This window comes from Felis catus, chromosome B3 (assembly GCF_018350175.1).
Source record: "Felis catus isolate Fca126 chromosome B3, F.catus_Fca126_mat1.0, whole genome shotgun sequence".
In the NCBI taxonomy this organism is placed as follows: domain Eukaryota; kingdom Metazoa; phylum Chordata; class Mammalia; order Carnivora; family Felidae; genus Felis; species Felis catus.
Genome location: NC_058373.1, coordinates 82,126,195 through 82,148,894, shown reverse-complemented (window position 1 = coordinate 82,148,894; position 22,700 = coordinate 82,126,195). Strand labels below are relative to the sequence as shown.

Below are 22,700 nucleotides of genomic sequence, written 5' to 3'. Positions count from 1 at the left end.
AAAAATTTTAGGTATTTAAAAGTACAGACAGAGATATTGCATCTTGAGAAGGTTAAGTGTCCCAATCAAAGTCACACTGCTAAATGCATCAGAGTGCCGACTTGAATTCCAGTCTTTAGTTTTTAATCTAGTACACATTCTTTCCTTCTTGAAGAAATTAGACTAGACTGAATTCATGACTACCCCTAAAGGTACATGTTATTTGTGCAGTTGGAAGCAATCTGAGCAGTCTTAACTCATTCTAATATCTAGGATCAGGAGCTTTTACCTGCAGCTTTGAGGCAGAAAATAATAGTTGACTGTGGTCCTAAATTCCTGCCAATCAAGATACCACCTTGAATTCTCAATGATGTAGTTTTTATTTTGGAAGACTTGTATAATATAGCATGAAAGATTCTAACTGAAATCAAAACGTTCTGATTATCCACACTTTTTAAAACAAGCATTCCTTAAAGGTAACGTTATGTCCACCTGGGTGAGGGAGTAGTTTACCATAAAGTAAGCTCCTACCTCTCTCAGCATCTGCTGCCTCATAGTTACCACACTGTCCTTGTTGATGGTCGAGAAGCGCAAAACATTCTTGAGACCCAGACCTGCTTCCTGGGCATTTACACTTGGAGGTTCCACAGACCATCAAACAGTTTGGAACTGTGCCGCAAATACTCAGCTTCTTTCCCCCATTCCTGCTCCTCGCCTTTCTTCCCCACCTCAGTGAATGACATGTCCATCTGCCAGACTGCACAAGCCTGAATCATGGAAGTCCATTCTTAAATTTCCCTCCCTTAATGTCACCTGCTTGGTGTCCAGGGCCTGTCTTCAACTTCCTTCTTTCAGTTTCCAATGGAAACTTTCAGCTTCCATTGCTACTGTCCTAGCTCAGGCCCTATTTATTTCTCACTTGGATGACTAGAGTAGGATCTTAATTGAACACTATCTAATCTTGCCCATGCCAATCTATTCTCCTCACCACTGCCAAGATACCATTTCAAAACTGACCATCTAGTCAGTCTGGGCAGGCTTTACTGGTCCTAGAAGTTCGTACACAATGCCTCCTCTGTAGGAAGCATTCTCATGGTCACTTCTGACCCTGAGGCATCTTCCATGACACTTCTGGAAGGCTTTCCTGACTTGCACACACCTGCCACATGCTGTGTCTCATTGTCTCTCCATGCTCAGTACAGCCTGCACTTAACAGTTGTAATTCAACGTTAAATGACACAAAAGCCATTTGAATCCAGATTCTCCCATCTTCTTTCTCCTCCCTGAACTAGCAATCAGAACATCAGAGTGGCTCCTTTCTCTCCCTCATTCCCCTCACCTGATGGGTCAATTCTTTCTGGCTTTAGTCTCCAATCCAGTCTCCACATACTCAATTAATTTCTAACCTGAAATCTTCATTGACTAAAGCAGTGCTTCTCAAATAGCAGCACCAGAATCACCTGGAGAGCTCATTACACAAAGATTGCTGGTCCCCAGGTCTAGGCTTTCCAATTCAGTAGGTCTGGAGTGGGACTGAGAATTGGCATTTCTAACAAGTTCCCAGGAGATGCTGATGCTGCTGGTCCAGAGAACACACTTTCAAAACGAATGGCACATTGGTTCTCAAACCTGAAGTGGGCATTAGAACATATTTATACCTTGGCTCACTCCTGACTACTGAATCAGAATTTTCAATGGAGTGGGGTAGGCAGACATTTCTCAGCTTAAAGACTCCACAGGTGATTCTGATTCTGAGTAACAACGAGGAATTCAATGATTAACTCCTGGACCTGGACTGTGCCTTCTTCCCAAGGCTTAATTTCTCACCCCTGGCTTTCTATCCCGCTTTCCAGTCATATGGAACCAGCAGGCAGTCTGATGATTCCAGACCTGTGTTCCCTCTCTCCGAGCCCCAGATCAATTTGAGCTACTCATTTATGCATCCATTCATTCACTGACCATCTAGCACGCACAAGCCTAGCACCCGGTGTAGGGCGGAGTGTGGTGAGCACTACAGATGCAGCTTTGCCTCATGGAGCCCACACTGTTGCTCTGAGCTCCTCAGCATCCTCTGCTTCCCTTTCTCATTTCCCAGGTAAATACTGGCTTGATGCCACACTTTCTTGCTAGACTGTAAATTTCATGAAGGCAGGGACCGTGGTCTGTCTTTGTAGGTGCTAAATAAATATTTGTTCAGATTAAATTGAAAAGCTCTTTCCCTGACCCAGCCTTCTTTCTTTCCTTTTTCTTTTTTTAAATTTGAGTATAGTTGACACACCATGTTACATTAGTTTCAGGTGTACAACTTAGTGATTTGACAGGTTTATACATTATGCTATGTTCACCATAAGTATGGCTACCATCTGTCCCATTACATCACTATTACAAGATCATTGACTATATTCCTTATGTTCTGCTTTTCATTTCCATGACTTACTCATTCCGTAACTGGAGGCCTGTATCTCCTTTTTCCCTTCACCTGTTTTGTCCCCCCCTTCCCCTCCCCTCTGGAAACCATCAGTTTGTTCTCTGTATTTATTGTTCTGAGTCTGCTTTTTGTTTGTTTATTCATTTTTTTAAAATTCCATTTATGAGTGGACTCTTCTGGTATTTGTCTTTTTCAGCCTTACTATGTCACTTAGCATAATATTCACTAGGTCTATCCATGTTGTTTCAAATGGTATGATCTCATCCTTTTCTATGGCTGTATAATAGTCCATTGTGTATATACCCTACATTTTCCCTATTTATTTATCTACTGATGGACACTGAGGATGCTTCTGTGTCTTGGCTATTGTAAATAGTGCTGCAATAAACATAGGCAAAAATATATAGTGGGAAAAAGACAGTCTTTTCAATAAGTGGTGCTGGGAAAACTGGACAGCCACATGCAAAAGAATAAAACTGGACTACTTTCTAACAGCATACACAAAAAAAGAATTCAAAACAGATTAAAGACCTAAATGTGAGACCTGAAACCATAAAAATCCTAGAAGAGAACACAGGGAGTAATTTCTCTGACATCAACCATAGCAACATTTTTCTAGATATGTCTCCTAAGGCGAGGGAAACAAAAGCAAATATAAACTATTGTGACTACATCAAAATAAAAAGCTTTTGCACAGCAAAGGGAACCATTAACAAAACAAAAAGACAACCTACTAAATAGGAGAAGATATTTATAAATGATATATCTGATAAAAGGTTAGTATCCAAAATAAATAAAGAACTTACACTACTCCATACCAAAAAACCCCAAATAATCCAATTTAAAAATGAGCAAAAGACCTAAATAGACATTTTTCCAAGGAAGACATACATATGGCCAACAGACACATGAAAAGATGTTCAACATCACTGACCAAGCCTTCTTTCAAAAATCCTCTCCCTGCTGTCATTGGTAATCTGCTCCAGATCTCCTACCATAGTCAGAATTGAGCTATGTCTTCCCTGAGCCGAAGCCCCTACCCAAATAACGGTTTCTAACTTAGCACTTGTGATCCTTTATTCCATGTTGTTTATAAACTGGCTCCTTCTACCAAACTGTGAACCTCTCTTTTTTGCCTTTAATCTCTATACTTCATATTAGTAATATTTGTCAAATTAATGACTGAAGTCAATTTTGTCTTCACTTAAGCCTACTTCCGAATGTTTTTGCTCAAACTTCCTTGTGGCTTTAATGAAATCTCCTTAAGACTCTTCAATTTCTCCATAGTAGAAAAATACCATAATTAAATTTCATACACTATGGAATATGCACAACATAGGATTTAGAGGGGGAAAAAATGTTTATCGAGAGTCTGAATGAAATCCTCAGAGAGAAGGCAAAGCATGACTTTTTGAACTGTCTACTGCATTCAGACCCAGGGTCCTGCACTGAAGTCTTAGCTCCAACTTAAAAAATCATCCTGGGCATGCCAGTCACCCCAGCCTTTTTACCTCCCAGTTCTATCATTTATAAACTGAACAAAAGACGTGGTTTGTGATCGACAGTAAGTCTTGACAGCAAGTAGGATGCTACTTAATGAATTAAACAGCATCTTTGAAATTCATTTAAAAAATGAAATCAGGCAACGTCTGGATAGAAAGAGGTGTCAAGAAAAGAGATGGTTACACTTTACAAAATATACAAAAGGTAAGTGTTCTTGACAAACTTTGCTCAGACCATTGTGTCATTCACATAGTAGGCCTTCAGTGGATATTTACTAGGCAAAGGAAACAAACAAACAAAAAAAACAAACAAAACAACAAATCTGTAAGTGTTTTCCTTTAACTTGGCAGGAATCAAAAAGCACCAATCTGCTCCCATAAATAATCATCAGTGATTCGTGCATTGCATATCCCTCCAGGAAGCCATAGTTTCCCGCTTTGTGGTGCTGGAGCCAGTGCCAACGGTCTCCCATAGGTAAACAACTCTGTTACTAGCACTCACACAGTCTCACATATTCAGAGAAATCTTCCTACCACAAATATTCATGACTGTTCAATACACAGTTCATAGTTGTATATAAGCTCTGTTCTATCACTTTGCTACCCAACTTTTCATTAAGCCAGAGGGGTTAAAATTCATTTCTTTAAGAAATATTTTAAGTTCATTTATTTATTTTGAGAGACATGGAAACATCCTGAGCAGGGTAGGAGTAGAGAGAGAGGGAGAGGGAGAAAGAATCCCAAGCAGGATCCATCTACACGGTCAGCACAGAGCCCAATGCAGGGCTCACACTCACAAAACTGTGAGATCATGACTTGAGCTGAAACTGAGCATCAGATACTTAACCGACTGAACCACCCAGGTGCCCTGAGGTTAAAATTCATTTCTACACTTGATCTTAGGCAAAAGTCCAAAAAGCGATTAAAATTCATTTCTAAGCAATACTGTGGTTATGTAAACTTCTAGAAATTTAAGATCACCATTCTATCCAGCTGCTGAGTTTTCCCTGGAGTAGCTTATACATTTTTTCAACCACATACTGATAGTGTGCATGTAGACATGGGGAGGAAATAAAAATATACAAATTGTATCACCAGCTTAATTAAAAATATTTTTTAAGTTTAGTTATTTATTTTGAGATAGAGAGAGAGAGCGTGCAGAGAAGGTGCAGAGAGAGAGGGAGGGAGAGAATTCCAAGCAGGCTCTGTACTGTCAGCACAGAGACTGATGTGGGGCTCAAGCTCACAAACTGTGAGATCATGACCTGAGCCAAAACCAAGAGTTGGACATTTAACCAACTGAGCCACCCAGGAGTCCTTAATTTTCTCTTTAGTAGATTGGATGTCTGTATATGGAATGAAGACCCTAGAAAGCCCACACTATTCCCACAATTGCTTATTGCAAACAATGCTCATTCTATGCAACAAAACTAACTATTAATGAAGTTTATGTATCATTGGAGCAGATAATTTTACAAGGCGGTGTTCTTAAGGCTCCAGAATTAAGGATTTGACTGTGGGAGCAGGGAGTCTCGGGGGCAGGACACCCCAGATAACCTCACCCACATGCATTCCTCAAACAATGCTTTTCTGTATGTAAACAGAAAATAGAAAGGAATATATGGTTTTTGTCTTTAGTATTAAATAGCTGCCTTTTCTTCAGTACGCTCTTAAATTTCTGCACAATGCACAGCCTTCAGCACCCCAAGGAGCATAAACAAAGGATATCAGGCAAGTTCACCTACTCCCACTTCACAGAACAATGCTTGTTGTTAACTAAGCAATTCCCAGGGCAAATTTATGATTTTTGAAGCCCAGAGTAAGTACTCAGGTTGGGTCCTTGGAATCTGAGGTCAGAAGCACGAGGTGCCCGCTCAGTCCCCAGGGCTTTCAGAAAACATGAAAATGTGACCTAAAGTTTGTGCTTGCATCTACGCCAAAGACTATTTAGGCACAGAGAGAAATTAAAGCACATTAAAGCCTCAAAACAGCTTATTGTTCATGCTCCAAGACCTAACCTTTTCTTTCTTATATGCTGCAATGGTTTTCTATATACATAATGTATCTGTATATAAAAAATATCTTGATAGAGAGGAACCTGGGTGGCTCATTTGGTTAAGCGTCCGAATTTGGCTCAGGTCATGATCTCATGGTTAATGGGTTTGAGCCCCATGCTGGGCTCTGTGCTGACAGCTCAGAGCCTGGAGGAGGCTTTGGATTTTGTGTCTCCCTCTCTCTCTGCCCCTCCCCCACTTGCTTGCATGTGCGTGTACATGCTGTCTCTCAAAAATAAACATCAAAAAAAATTTTTTTAATATCTTGATAGAGCAACAAATTATATAGATTTGAAAATTTGAAATTTGAGGGGTGCCTGGGTGGCGTAGTCGGTTAAGCGTCCGACTTCAGCCAGGTCACGATCTCGCGGTCCATAAGTTCGAGCCCCGCATCAGGCTCTGGGCTGATGGCTCGGAGCCTGGAGCCTGTTTCCGATTCTGTGTCTCCCTCTCTCTCTGCCCCTCCCCCGTTCATGCTCTGTCTCTCTCTGTCCCAAAAATAAATAAACACTGAAAAAAAAAATTTAAAAAAAAAAAAAGAAAATTTGAAATTTGAAAATTTGAAAATTAGGAAAATTTAGTCCATTTCCTAAACAGAATTATAACCCACATCATTTTCCTGTATTCTTAGACCTTAGGTTATATCACAAGACAGAATTTATAATCAGTACTTAATTTATCCCCAAATATCTGTAACTATATGCATTTAAAGTGTAAATGCAAACAAGTGAACAAAAAGATTTCTTTCTTCCTGCCTTTTCAGGGAATATTTTGGCTACAGTTAAACCCCATATGACGCTTATTAACATGTTTGTAATGGAACTTGAGGGAACAGTTTCTCCCCCTTATTGTCTGGCGCAAGTATAAAAGTGAAATAGGTTACTGTTCCCATTTTTATGAGTATACTTATTATTAAGTCATTAAAATAATGAAATAATTAAATTTAATTAGTATTCTTTTATTCTTTAATAATCGCCTATAAAATAATAGAATTGAGCCAGAAAAGAAAAAAAAAGAAAAAAATATATATACATGCAGTATTTGCATAACTTGAAAGTCATTTGGAGGGGCGCCTGGGTGGCACAGTGGGGCGCCCGGGTGGCTCAGTTGGTTAAGCATCTGACTTCAGCTTAGGTCATGATCTAACGGTTTGTGGGTTCAAGCCCCACGTTGGGCTCTGTGCTGACAGCTCAGAGCCTGGAGCCTGTTTCGGATTCTGTGTCTCCTCTCTCTGCCCCTCCCCTGCTCATGCTCTGTCTCTCTCTGTCTCTCAATAATAAATAAATGTTAAAAAAATTTTTTTAAGTCATTTGGAAATACTGAAAGTGTAAGTTATTTATTCAATAGTATAATTGAACATAGTATTTATAAATTGAATATAGTATATTTGGGTATTTAGTACAATGTAAATACAGCCATGTGTGTCAGGCTGAGGGAAGTTGTTGATGGGTCACTGAATTTGTTGGGTCCTTTCACATACCATGGACAATTCTAGTGCTAGACTGTTATTCTAATTGACTTTATGTGAATGCAACTGGCTAACCCAGTGTCTATGAAGAATTATTAAATATCTATGTTTTCAGGAAAATTATGTAGTACCAAATTTCCAGTGAGATTTTGATATTTAAAAGTCCCTTGGATAGACTTTAAAATAAATGGTGAAGTTAAAAAGGGGGAAAAAAACACTGAAAAAAATTTATGAAGAAGAAAGACCAATACTATAAGCACAACATAGTCACACAAACATTCCCAACATCACTACTTTGAAACAGAGATTTGAAGCTTGCAAAAAGGCTGTTTTGAAAAAAATAACAAGAAAGTTAGGAAGTTCTGGGTTAGATGAGAGAGTCTGATAAAATCCACACTCTTCCATTCTGGCACAAATGGAAAAGAACGTAAACGCCTACTCTACTGACCTTCGACTGGTCTGTTAGCTAAGGAGGAAATGCCTTGCCTAACACTAACCAGTGGAGAATCATTGAAAAAGTAGAGATTAGTGAGAATAAAACAACAAAAAGAATAGCTCCCTACCCATTGCCTCCCACTGAATGAACTTTTGACATATCAGCAAACTCTTCTTTCCTCTTGCTGCTGCTGGTGTACTGCTCGCTGTACAGCTTTAGGGACATCTGCTCAACAGCATCTCTTTGTGCTTCCAGGTAGCATAGCTGAACCTCAGCCTGGAGAGAGAAACAAAGGGGAATTGCTGTTTTAATCCAGAAGGAATGCATTTCAAGTGAGGTGTAACAACTCAAAGAATGGGAATTGTTCACATCATTATACCGTTCCTTTTTGGGTTGGATTTAATGGGATCAGCTGGGCATATTACAGAATTATACTTTAGATCTGAATCTTATAAGTTCCTCCTTAAAATATGACTTGAATAAGTGAACTCTCAGAAGACTCAGTAAATATCACAAAATATCCCTGTGATCATAATACTGCATGATGAGATTTTACATAAAAATTCTGTGAAATTCCTTAATAATATTCTTCCTTATATTGCCACATATGTAACATTTATTTTTTAAAGATCTCCCTCAAACCCATACATTTTCATGGACATATATTCTGAACGTTTCTCATTATCTTCCCTGAGAAGAATAAAAGCCTAGTACAAATTCTAATGTATCTTCAATAATGACAATAGACTTCCTTTGTTACTTTTTTGGGGGGTCCCCTGTATTATTACCTTAATTTTAAAACAGACAGAATCATGATTTTGCTTACATGTTGGTTTGAATTGTTACATCTTTCATAGTTACTTGGGGCTTACTGTAGTAAAGAGAGGTAGTAAGTTCACCATGCTGTTTTCTATCAAACCAAGGCCAAAAGAATGCTGAATAATATTTGGCATGGAAATTTATTGAATAGATGCTTTATTTATTGCAGCTGTTATGATCCCTGTGGCTTTAGGGCTCCCCAGAACACCAGATGAGACCGGGAATGCGTGCCCATGGTAGAGGGGAGGGAGAAATGCTGACTTCATGTGCACTGCGCACCAAAGGAACTCTTATTTTCTTTTGGCGTACTTCACAAAATCCATCCATGTCTGTTAACATTTCTGATAAGCCTTAAAACTGCTACTTATTTCTAATTTAATTACATATTGTGTTAAAAACAGTTCTGGGTCAGCTGTTGGGTAGTTGCCAGAATTCTGTAATGTTTAAGAAAAGCCAAGTCAGACACGAGGTCCTACTTTTTGTGAACCAATCAAGGCCTTTTGCCTGCTCTCTGGCTGTATAGACTTGACCATGGAAGAAAAACAAAACAAAACAAAACAAAACAAAACAAAACAACAACAACAACAAAAACAGTGTTACAAAGTGGCAGCTGCTTAAAACAGCAAATCAGGACTCTAAATGAAACGGGTAGTTTATGAAATGTAAGATCTCTGAAGTTCCTATGTTGTTGCTTTCTACAAGCAGCTAATTATGAACACTCTAGACTATAGAGGAGAAACTTATAAAAATGCTAAAATTACTATATTTTGATCACCGAAATTTCAGAAATCAATTAAAAGCTATAATCTATATAATGGTTCATGTGAATTTTTCTTGCCCAAACTAATTGGAAAGTAATAGTCAAAGAACTTAAAAACAATAATCCTCCCAAATGCCAACCCCTTTTATCCTTCCCCTCTTCCAAGCTGTAGGGATAATAAAGAGGTCTTCCCATACCATGTATTCTATTGGAAAACCCATTCAAATAATGTTTCTCCACCATTAGGTGCCAAGGGACATGTCTGATCCCTAGAGATTCTCATAAGTTTTTAAACATCCTAAGATAACAAGCCAGACCATCCTCATTCTGGATAATGATCTCACAAATGTGTGTCACTGGTCACAAAAAGAATCATCAAGAATGAAGTCAACTTAATGTAGACATCACTACTATAGAAAAATAACTGGAACTCATCCCTCAGAGACCCTAGGCCATTTCTGTGTACAAAGGAACATACCTCTCATATGACAGGGATACGTGGAAAGGAGTTCAGAGAACAATGCGGAGAGCAACTCAAAGATAATTAGTCACCTTATGAAAATGATTGAAATGTTGTAATGTAAGACTTTTATTGCACAATATCTCACAGGCATTTGACATAGGAAACTTCCCTGCACTAACAAAGAGATGAATTAGATGGCCCAAGTCTTTCCTATCCATCTCTATTTCTCTCTCTGCTTTCAATGATTCATTCCTAAATGTGATGATAAAAATAGAACCAAAATAGCTCCTTCTGCTAAGGTTGAATGGCTTTGCCAGTCTAACTCTCTGCAGACTGGTTAAATTTTTCTCATACTATATCTTAGTCCAAAGATAAATTTTTAGGAGGAAGATATGAAGAAAATATACTACTTTAAAAAACAGTAACACTGAATCTCTGATTAAAGGAATTTTATTTGTTAGCATTTATGATAATAGTGGATACTCTGTAAAATACTATATTTTACAAATGGTAGCTCAACTTGATTAAATAACATTACTGTTATGTTATCAACAGAATTTGGCAACTTACTCATTAAGGAAAATAAAGGAAAAAGAGGGTGCAAATACAGTGACAGATCAACTTGTTACTTCCTGGTTGCTGAAAAGCCTATGGTGCCATCAATTAGAGTAGTGTAAAAAAACAGAAATATGGATGTATGAAACAGATGATCTGGATTTGAGTCTTTTGGTTTGAGGTACTGGTGGAACACCCAAAAGGAGATGATCAGTAAACAAGTGGAAAAAATTAAGTCTGATATATAAACCTAGAAGCAATGGCTGACATTAGGAGAGAAAATGAGAATGCCATGGGAGAGAGTATATGATGACAGAAAAAAATATCAGTTCTCACTTATTCTACTCAAAGTCTGCATTACCCCTTAGCTGACCTAATGTGATGGATTCTCAATCACTCTCCTTCCTTCCTTCTCTACCATCACCAAATCTGTTTTACAGATGGTTCACTGATTGATTTCTGAATCAGAGCTGAGATCACTAGTTGTTGTTTCAGGGCTTAATTCTGGATTGCTTTTCTTTATTTATACTATTCTCCATGGCTTTCACTGAAATCTATATAGTAATGGCTCCTAATCTTTTCTGAGCTCCATATTACACATCCAAGCAAACACCTGACACTGCTCCTTGGATTTACTTTAGGCACAAGTATTCAAAACTGGATGCTTCATTCTCATCCTCACCACATCCCCCAAAACATTCTGCACTTATGTCCTTCCTTTCAAATAAATGGCACCATGTGTTGCTCAGGTCAGAAAACTGAAAGTTGTCCTTAATTCCTCCCTTTACTCATTTCCCACAGCCATTTACTCTCTAAATTCCATTGATTCTTCTTCCAAAATGTCTCTCCGGTCTGTCTCCCCAATCTGCATTCCTGCTAGCCTAGCCCACGCCTTCATCACCTCTCCTCTGCAGTGCAACAGTTATCTTCTAACATTCATCTCTACTCACCCATTCTTGCCCCTCCAATCTTCCTTTATAGTGGCCTCAGTGGTTCTCATAAAAAAATAAAATAAAATAAACAAAACAAAACGAAACAAAACAAAAACCCAAAAACAAACAAACATCCCAAACTTCTATGCTCCAAGACATTTGGTTCTTCAGATGTCATTTTCTAATTGTCTCTCTCATGATCCCCATGCCCTGTCATCTCTGTCTATTTTCAGTTCTTTAAACAACTCTTTCCAATCTCAGGGCCTTTGCACACATTGCTCTCTTTCTCTGGAACACTCTCTTACTAATGTCTTCTCATCCTTCACTTCTCAGTTGACATTTTATCTCTCGAAAGGCCTTCCCTGATCACCCTATCAAAGGTATATTCATTCTATTTTTTTTCTCCTTTGGAACAGTATTAATTTCTTTTACAGAATATATCACAATTTAAAAATTCTCATATTTACTTGTTTATACTCTGTCTCTGTCTCCAGACTCTAAGCTCCATAATGGGAATGGGTCTGTCTGTCTCCTTTGTTATTTTGTACTCCCAGCACCTTGGCAGAATATGATAGGGGCTCAGTAAATAACTGTTGAATAAATGAATTATACATTCATCCATCTATCCACTTATTACTCATATGTACATTGAGCCTTTAACATGTGTCAGGAACTGCATCCGGGACTATGTGTACGACGAGGAAAAAACAGTCCCTTTGGAGAAGGAAGGAGCTATGCCAACAGATAGCCTCAAGTGTGCTATGTAAAATGAATGTGGGGAGGATGGGAATTAAAAAAAACAAACAAACAACTAATTGTCTGAAAATTAGGAATGGGCAGTAAAAGCCTAGGAGAGGTGTCATTTGAGCCAGATCTGGGAGGATGGGTATGATTTTGTCAGGTGAAGAAACAGATAGATTCTTTATAGGCAGTGACTTGTTTGTTCAAAGGCCTAGAGTCATGAAAGGATATGGCATGTTCAGAGAGGGGGCTGGAGCTTTGGGGCATTTAGATGAAGAGTCTTACAGAGAAGAGGATGTCAGTTTAGAGAATTTGGATGCTATCCAACAACATGACAACAGAAGATGCCACTGTTTCTGTAATGGCCTTAATCTTCCTCCATCTCCCCTTTTCTCTCATGGCAAGGGAGTCATCTGATGGATTAGTCCAAATATGCTCATAAAGCACATACCTCCTGATATACTTTGGGAATACTGCATTGAGAAGGAATCAAGTTTCCATCAGGCCAGAAGGCCAGTGTCCCAAATAAATGCCTAAGAGATTCTAGTAACTTGTACCTCTAGTAAACCTTTAACATAATATGGACTGAGCTCCTCCCACCCCCAATTCATATGTTGGAGTCCTAACACCCAATATGACCATATTTGGAGATAGTCTTTAAAGAGGGAATTAAGATGAAATGAGGTCACAAGGGTGGGGCCCTAATGCAATAGGAATGGTGTCTTTATAAGAAGATGAAAAGTAGGGACAAAGAGAAAAGGCCATGTGAGGACACAGCGAGAAGATGGACGTCTCCAAGCTAAAGAGCGATGCCTTACAAGAAACCAAACCTGCCAACATCTTGATTTGGAATTTTTAGCTTCCACAACTGTGAGAAATACATTTCTGCTGTTTAAGCCACCAGTCTGTGGTATTTTGTTATTGCCACCCTAGCAGACTAATACACATAATAAAGTTAGAAACGCTGCCTTCCCATCTGAGGTTAAATATAATTCCTTTGCATTCCTTCGCTATTCCTAATAGCACCTTTGTGCCTTTGTTTTATAAGCACCTAGAACCTAAGTCACAAGGGATACACCTCTTCAAATTTAGACTACACATTAATAACTTAATCAGAATATAAGGCACAGTGTGTTAAAATAGTTTACTTAAATTTGGCTTCATATGTAGTGATCCAAATTCAATAATCTTCTTTTAGGGCCTGAATAATTACTCAACCATACAGTTCCCCTTGATACTGAATCAAATAACAATATAGCTAACCCATGATAAATTTGCAGGAAGGGTTAAATTTCTTAACAATCTTTTTTTTTCAATATATGAAATTTATTGTCAAATTGGTTTCCATACAACACCCAGGGCTCATCCCAAAAGGTGCCCTCCTCTATACCCATCACCCACCCTTCCCTCCCTCCCACCCCCCATCAACCCTCAGTTTGTTCTCAGTTTTTAACAGTCTCTTATGCTTTGGCCCTCTCTCACTCTCACCTCCTTTTTTTTTTTTTCCTTCCCCTTCCCCATGGGTTTCTGTTAAGTTTCTCAGAATCCACATAAGAGTGAAAACATATGGTATCTGTCTTTCTCTGTATGGCTTATTTCACTTAGCATCACACTCTCCAGTTCCATCCACGTTGCTACAAAGGGCCATATTTCATTCTTTCTCATTGCCACGTAGTACTCCATTGTGTCCTAACAATCTTTAATGATTAAAAACATAATCACTTTTATAATTACATATAGACATATCCCTTATCCTTGCCTTAAAAAGCACTGATTTAGTCAAGAAATATCAATTATTTCATCATTGCTGCATGTCCCAGCACCCTTTGCTGGGTTAAGTATCCTGAGAATGTTAAAATTAATTTCACTATTTCTTAACTCATGCTGTTAGAAGTCTGCCCACTCATTCATACTGTATTTCATAGCTTCCCACCACAACTACCTGCCTTCTTGCATCTGGGTCCACATCCTCTTCCTTCCCTCCTGTTTCTGTGGAAACAGTCCTTTTCCTTTCTAAGTCTGGTCCCCTTCACCTGTGCACCAGATCTCCTCTTATCTACATAAAGACTGTCACCTCTGTGGTAAATCGCCCTTCTTTCTTGCATAAAGTTTTTTTCTCTCTTGTGTATTATTCTCATCAGCACATCAGCCAGAAAAAAATGCTGTTGCTTTTCCCTTGCTGAGAAAAAAAGAAAGAAAGAAAGAAAGAAAGAAAGAAAGAAAGAAAGAAAGAAAGAAAGAAAGAAAAGGAAAAATAATCCTTATACACCAATTGACACTAATCTATCCCCTGGCCAAAGCCCCATTTCTCTGTTCTCCATTATTGCAAACTCACTTTTATACTATATAGATATACACTATCTATTCACTATGTCCAATTCCTCTCTTATTTTCTCTTGAACACACTCCAGTCAGGGTTTTGTCCACATTCCCCATGCCAACAGTTAGTCCTCAGTCCTCAACCTATACTGACCTGCTCCAGCAGGGCTAGTAGGCATGCTCTAGGGGCACTTGGCCTTATTTGCATGACAGCTCAGTCCCTAACCTCTCTCAGGTCTTTGCAAAAATGTCATCTTCTCATTCAGGTCTTCTCTGATCTCCTACTTAAAAATTCAACTTACACCCACCCCCCACATCCTTATACTCTTTCATACATATTTACCATATCTAGCCAAAATATGTTACTTATTTTGTATTGTCCATCTTCCTCCAGTGGATTAGAAGCCCCGTGAGGGCAGGGACTTTGTCTATGTGCTTGTTGCAGTATCAACAGCACCTAGCACAGCATAGGGTATATCACAGGTGCTCTATAAAAATTGGCTGAATAAATTTTACTGAGTTTGAAAATCTGAAACAGTTTAAAATGTACAAAGAAATAAAATAGATTGTTTGAAGGCTGCAGCCTCAGCTTGATTTCTGAAACTGTTGGCATCATTCTCACTTAAAAAGGAGATTCTTTTCTTTCACAAAAGACAATTATTGAAATATATAACTTACTTACTTTTCTCTAAGAAGAAAAGAAGAAAAGGAAAGCTTTAATTCAGGAATCACTTGATAATGTTTTATTCAGCTAACAGAGTGATCTTATACACCATACACTATATTAGAAACTAATGACGGCAGTCACACACACATAGAATAAAAACTTGAGCTATTTTCTTCATGTGGTTATCTTCACAATGCGTTTCAAAACAAGTTTTAAGTCTTTAAGTCTTCTGGGTAGGAACTTGTTTTAGCTTAATAAAATCTGATTTCTCATTTTAAAGAAAAAGAGTATTTGAGCTTTTGGAGGAGACATTAACAATGCCATAGTTTGTTTTTGGAAGAGTCCACAGTTACTCAGGAAGATCCTTTAATATAATGTGGGGGGGTAAAAAAGAGAGAAGATAGTATTTTTTCTGGCAATAATTTTGTCATTTGGAAATATATTTCTACTTTTACTACACAGACTTTTTTAACCTTTGATGCAGTAAATGTAAGCACATGCCTTCTTCTCCTCCTTATATAAATATTTACTATGACTTCTCTTTTTCTTCCCCATTGTATCCCTCTCATGCAACTAGCTGAGACTGAAGCATCTACAGGTGTCAAGACCCCACAGTCCTGACAAGGACTTCCAGGGTTTATTAGAATCTACACTGTAAATCTCCATAATTTTGTTTGGTAGAGCACCCCATACTCACTCCAGGATTTAGAGTTGTCATTTTACAGTATTCCTGGGGTTTTTTCCCTCAAGATTCTAGTTATTTGGGGGCATTTTTGCTTTTGTCATCATTGTAGGTGGTTCATAATTTCCTAAAATAACTCACCTCTGGAACTGAATTCAAAGTGCATCTCCTTTGAGGAGGGTTTGAAATGACAGTATAGAAGAATCCTGAACTCACCTTCTCCCATGAACACAACAAATATACAGCTACATATGGAACAATTCTATCTGAAAAGGACCTGAAAGGTAGTTGAACAGCACCTCCACAGCAAAGAATAAACTGCAATGGAGAGATGGGTCCTAAAGCGTCTGGCCTCAAAAACCAATAGGACTTACTTCTAGGAAAACTATAGGGCTGTAGGAAATGTAAAATCTACCCCTAAAGGGCTCATGCACAGACCCAGTAGCCTAGGGACCCAGCACAAAAGCACAGTTTAAAATGCACCTATCCTAAATGAAGGACACTCATTTGTTAATATTAAAGTATCTACCAGAAAGTCAGGAGCCTGTTGGAATTCTCTCTCTGAGGACAAATGCACTGGTGGGAGCCATTTTTGCATTCTGCTTCTGTCTTGTTGGTGTTGGCCCCATGGAGGGACATTTTCACATTACCTCCTAGCCTGCTAACTCTGGTGGGAGTGCCTACATCTAGGAGTTGCAGCCATGTCCCACTATACCCTCGCTAGGTTGGCTGAACACACTGCCCCCACACACCACAGCCATAATCCCTCAGGCATCATAGCAGGACTACCTGAGTGCTCCCCCAACCCCCACATCTCCAAGCCTTACTCCCCTCCTCTCCACAGTAGCTGGTGGGAACATGCAACCCATACAGTGGATGTTCCTTGAACATCTGCCTCTGGCAGTCAGGGGGATTGTATTTCTGGCTCCCAAAGGTCTGAAACAATTGAGGAGATAGTCTTTGGCAGGCTAGTCCCAGGGCACTGCACAAACACTAGACCATCACCTACAGCCATCATATAAAAAAGGCCTATTTTCTTGTCCTGGAGCTTCAGGACTGAGGGGCAGGTTTTAGGTTTGCCCTACATCCAGAGGCAACAGAGTTGCCCCCCAGGGAATATGGGTGGAAAGATATAATATTTTCATCCTTCTTTGGCCTCACCACAGCTAGCTGATACCTCCCAGAAAGGTGCTAATACACACATCAAAAGCCACAATATTTACAACTATTGTCCAATAGATATCTCCAGATCTCCTGATCTAGAAGTCAGCAGGGTTTATGACTGCAGACCCACAAGACTGTAGATATTTAAATACCTTAAAAGATGCTGCCTGAAGATCTGGTTTACAATTACCCTAAAACTAGGCACTGTCTTAGATCCCTCCATTTAGAACACTGAGAGCTTTAGGCACACCCTCAACAGCAGGGAACTATCAACAACTAATCAGGCTATTCAGACAATCACAAAGGTCTGAGAAACAACCAAAAGCTAGAGAGCAAGGTTGAACCTTAAGTTCTATCACCTACATAAGGCCATTCCTTCAAGACTAGGACAGGCAGCTGTTTCATCTAATAGATAGAAACAAACACAAAGAGTCAAGCAAAATGAAGAGAGACAGGAATGTGTTCCCAGTTAAAAAAACAAGACAAAAGCTCAGAAAAAGACCTTAATGAAATGGATATAAATTATCTACCTGATAAAGAGCTCAAAGTAATGGTCATAAAGAGGTTTAATGAACTTAGGAGTATGGATGAACACAGTAAGAACTTCAACAAAGAGATAGAAAACATAAGAAAGTACCAAACAGAACTCACAGAACTGAATAATACAATAGCTGAACTAAAAAATACGCTAGACAAGTTCAACATCAGACTGGAAGAACTAGAAGAAAGGATCAGTGACTTAGAAGACAAGGCAGTGGTACTCATCCAAGGAGAACAGAAAATAAAATTTTTAAAGTGAAGATAGCTTAAGGGACCTGTGGGACACCAAACATCAAGAGAAAAGCATCTGCATTATAGATGGAAAAGAGAGAGAAAGAAAAAGTGGTAGAAAAGTTACTTGAAGAAATAATGGTTGAAAACTTCCCTAACATAGAGAAGGAAATAGACATCCAAATCCGGGAAGCAGAGAGTTCCAAATAAAATGAACCAAAAATCTCCACACCAAGGCAGTTTGAAATTAAAATGTCAAAAGTTAAAGAGAGAATACTTAAAAGCAACAGGAGAAAAACAATGGCTACGTACAAAGGAACCCCCATAAGGTTATCAGCTGATTTTTCAGCCAAAATGTTACAGGCCAGAAGGGAGTGGTATGATATGTTCAAACTGCTAAAAGGAAAAAACAAACAAACAAACAAACAAACAAGAAACAAAACAAAACAAAACAAACAACTTCAAACCAAGAACACTCCACCTGGCAAGTTTATCATTCAGAACTGAAGGAAAAATTAGGAGTTTTTCTGATAAGCAAAATTAAAGGGGTTCATCACCACTAAACTGGCCTTACAAGTAATATTAAAGGGATTTCTTTAAAATGGAAAGAAAGGCACTAACTAGTAACAAGAAAACATGTGCATGTAAAACTCTCACTAGTAAATACATGTATATTGTAAAGGTAGTATATTAACCACATGTAAAGCTATAAGAAGGTTAAAACACAAAAGTAGTAAAATTAACTATAACCATAATAATTAGTTAAGGGATACACAAAATAAAAAATGTAAACTAGGACATCAAAAACAGAACATTGAGGAGGGGAGTAAAAATGCAGACTTTTCAGAATGTGCTCAAACTTAAGATGCTATCAACTTAAAATAGACTGTAATATACATAGGATGTTACATGTGAATCTTATGGTAACCACAAAGCAGAAATATACAGTAGATACACAAAAGATAAGGAGAAAAGAATCTAAACGTAACATTAAAGAAAATCACCAAACCACAATAGAAGAAAGGAACAGAGAGGAAGTACAAAATTAATAAACTGGTAATACATACATACCTGTTGATAATTATTTTAAATATAAGTGGACTAAATTTTCCAAACAAAAGGCACAGAGTGGATGAATGAATAAAAGAACAAGATTCATCTATATGTTGCATATAAGACACTCACTTCAGATCTAAGGATACAGACAGAAACTGAAGGAAGTGCTGAAAAAAAGATGTTCTATGCAAATAGAAATAAAAAGAAAGATGGTGTTCAGGCTCTGCACTGACAGGGTGGAGCCTTCTTAGGATTCTGTCTCTCCTTCTGTCTGTCCTTACCCCGCTTATGTTCTTTCTCTCTCTTTCTCAAAATAAATAAACTTTTAAAAAAATTAAAAAAAGAAAGATGGTGCTGCTATACCTATATAAGAAAAAAAATTTTTTTTAAGCTAAGATTGTAATAAAAGGCAAAGAAAGCCATTATATAATGATAAAGGGGTCAATCCAACAAGAGGATATAACATTTGTTAATACTTATGCACCCAACATATGAGAACTTAAATATTAAGAAACCTAAGAAAGAAATTAACAACAATAAAACAATAGTTGAGGACTTTTAAAACCACCTACATCAATGGATAGGTCATCTAGACAGAAAACCAATATGGAAACATCAGCCTTAAACGATACATTAGACCAGATGGACTTAATACATATATACAGAATATTCCATCTGAAATCCAAATGCAGAATACACATTCTTCTCTACTGCACAGGAACATTCTCCAAGATAGATCATATGTTAGCCCACAAAACAAGTCTCAACAAATTTAAGAAAACTGACATCATATCAAGCACCTTTTCTGACCACAACAGTATGAAAATAGAAATGCATTACAGGAAGAAATCTAGAAAAATCAAAATATGCACAGATTAAACAACATCCTACTGAAAAACTAATGGTTCAACAAAAACAACAACAACAAAAAAATCAAAGGAGAGTTCAAAAAACACCTGGTGACAAATGAAAATGGAAATACAACCATACCAAATTCTATGGGATGCAGCAAAAGCAGTTTTAAGACAGAAGTTTATAACAGTACAGGTGCACCTCAATAAACAAGCAAAAAGAATCTCAAATAAACAATCTAACTCTATATCTAAAGGAACTAGAAAAATGGAGAACAAGCAAAAATCAAAGCTAGCAGAAGGAAGCAATCTACAGATTCAGTGTAATCCCTATCAAAATTCCAATGGCATTTTTCACAGAACAAAAACAAATAATTGTGAAATCTGTATGGCACCACGAAAGAGCCCAAATAACCAAAGTAATCTGCAGAAAGAGAAACAAAGCTAGAGGTATCACATTCTCTGGTTTCAAACTATACAACAAAGATGTAGTAATCAAAACAGTATGATACTGGCATAAAAACAGGAAGATAATCAATGGGACAGAATAGAGATCCAAGATATAAACCCACATATATATGATCAGCTGGTTGTTGACAATAGAGGCAAGAACATACAATGGGGAAAAACAATCTCTTTAATAAACTGGTGTTGGAAAAACTGTACAGCCACACGTAAAAGAGTGAAAGTAGACCACTATTTTATACCATTCACAAAAATTAACTCAAATGAGTTAAAGATTTGAATGTAAGTCCTGAAACCATAAAACTCCCAGAAGAAAACATGTGGTAAACTCCTTGACATTGGTCTTAGCAATGTTTTGTTTTGTATTGTTTGGAATATGACTCCAAAGGTAAGGGAAATAAAAGCAAAAATTTAAAAATTGGACTACATCGAAATAAAAAGTTTCGGCATAACAAAGGAAACCATCAACAAAATTAAAAGGCAACCTACTGAATAGGAGAGGTTATTTGCAAATCACATATCCAATAAGGGGGTTATATCCAAAACAGATAAAGAGCTCATACAACTCAACAATAAAAGCAAAAAACCCGATTAAAAAATGGTCAGAGGATCTGAATAGACATTTTTCCAAAGAGGACACACAGACAGCCAAAAGGCACATGAAAATATGCTCAACATCACTGATTATTAAGGAAATGAAAATCAAAACCAGAATGAGACATCAGCTTACACCTTGTTGGACAAGATAAGAAACAACAAGTGTTGGAGGAGATGTGCGGAAAAGGGAAGCCTCATACACTGCTGGTGAGAATGTGAATTGGGGCAGCCATTATGGAAAACAGTATGGATATTCCTCAAAAAAATTAATAATAAAACTACCATATGATCCAGAAATTCTGCTTCTGGATATTTATCCAAATAATACAAAAACACTAATTCAAAAAGATATATGCATGCCTGTGTTCATTGTAGCTTTATTTACAGTAGCCAAGATATGAAAACAACCTAAGTGTTCATCAATAGATGAATGGATAATGATGATGTGGAATATATATATATATATATATACATGGAATACTACTCACCCATAAAAATTAATGAAATCTTGCCTCTTGTGACAACACGGTTAGACCTTGAGGGTATTATGCGAGGGAATTAAGCCAGACAAAGACAAAAACCATATGATTTCACTTACATGTGGAATCTAAAGAACAAAACAAAACAAAACAAAACAAAAGCAAGCCCATAGGTAGAGAACAGATTGGTGGTTACCAGATGGGAAGGGGGCTTTGGGGTGGGTGAAGTGGATAAAGGGATGCAATTGTATGGTGATGGATAGTCAGTAGGCTTACAGTGGTGATCACTTGGTAGTGTATACAAATATCAAAGTATATCACTGCATGCCAGAAACCTATCTAATGTTACATACCAGTTTTACCTCAATGACAAAAAAAGTTCATTTCCCCTGTGCAGAAATGAACTCTCTAAATATGTTATTATTAGCTACATTCTGGCTAAATACAAATAACATTTGGCATCACAGTGGATCAGAATCTCACGTTTTTAAGTCCTGTGTGCATGACTAAGTGGAATAGCAAAGCCTCCTTCTCCTACAGAGTTGGAGCAGAGAATCACAGGATTATGGAGCAACGTATTTTCTGTAATAAAATTGATTAAGGGCCTTCATTTATTCATGTGACAAATATATCTTGCCAGTCTTAAGTGTAAGATATCGTGCAAGTTACAAATCTGGGTCAGACATGGTCCCTGCCTTCAGGAAACGTAGAACTTAGAATTACAGAAAAATTGTACTGCATAATAGGAGCTAAAATATTCATCCAAGGATAAAACTAATATTACACTTCAAAAATGTTGACAAAGAGACAGTAAGTTAGTTAGAATGTTCTTTTGAATATTATTCTTGGATAAGAGAGTTATAAAAGTATTTAAAAGCATAAATATTTTTCCATTGTTAAGAATTAAATATACATCAAGTATTTAATAAGTGACTCAAAGCTACCTCAATATTATACTCAGAAAAGACTACTGTATATACTAATCTTTTACATTAGGATACAAAACTCCCATGACCATACTGGCAGCTCCAGAAAACCAAGCCTTAGGTTCCCAAGGTTTATTTATATTTCATTCATGGATATATGGATAATCAAATCAGACAAAAGATAACTGATTTAAGTGAAAAATACTGTATTTATATCCCTCAAAAGTCATCTTTATTTCTACTGATTTGATGCTGTTTGCAAGCCATCAAAAACATTCATGATAATCTTTAGAAAATTCAATTTTAAAGCTATGTCTTTAATGATATTTGTTAAATGGTGAGCATTTAAACAAAGTGGACAAATTAACATGAATGCTAATTTCATTATTTATTCTGCATTTGTGTGTAAAGAAAAATGCCTTCCTCCTCCATTTTAATGATAGATGAGTTGTTTATTAAAAACAACACCACCACCTCCACCTAACAAATATAAAGAACAAATACATCACGCAACTGCATTTGTGGAGAGCCTCACCCACCACCATCCTCCTCTTTATAATGCAAGTAGTTAAAATCATTAAAAATT

The 22,700-nt window shown here is 37.5% G+C and overlaps 1 protein-coding gene across 12 annotated transcripts in view; it reads right to left on the bottom strand.

The window, feature by feature from the left end:
- AKAP6 (A-kinase anchoring protein 6) overlaps nt 1-22,700 on the bottom strand; it is a 591,089-nt gene that overhangs the window by 141,349 nt on the left and 427,040 nt on the right. For all 12 annotated transcript variants that reach the window (XM_045059777.1, XM_045059778.1, XM_045059775.1 and 9 more), the window contains one exon: nt 7,995-8,143. In XM_045059777.1, coding sequence (XP_044915712.1) covers nt 7,995-8,143 — 149 coding nt within the window. The remainder of the gene's footprint in view (nt 1-7,994; nt 8,144-22,700) is intronic.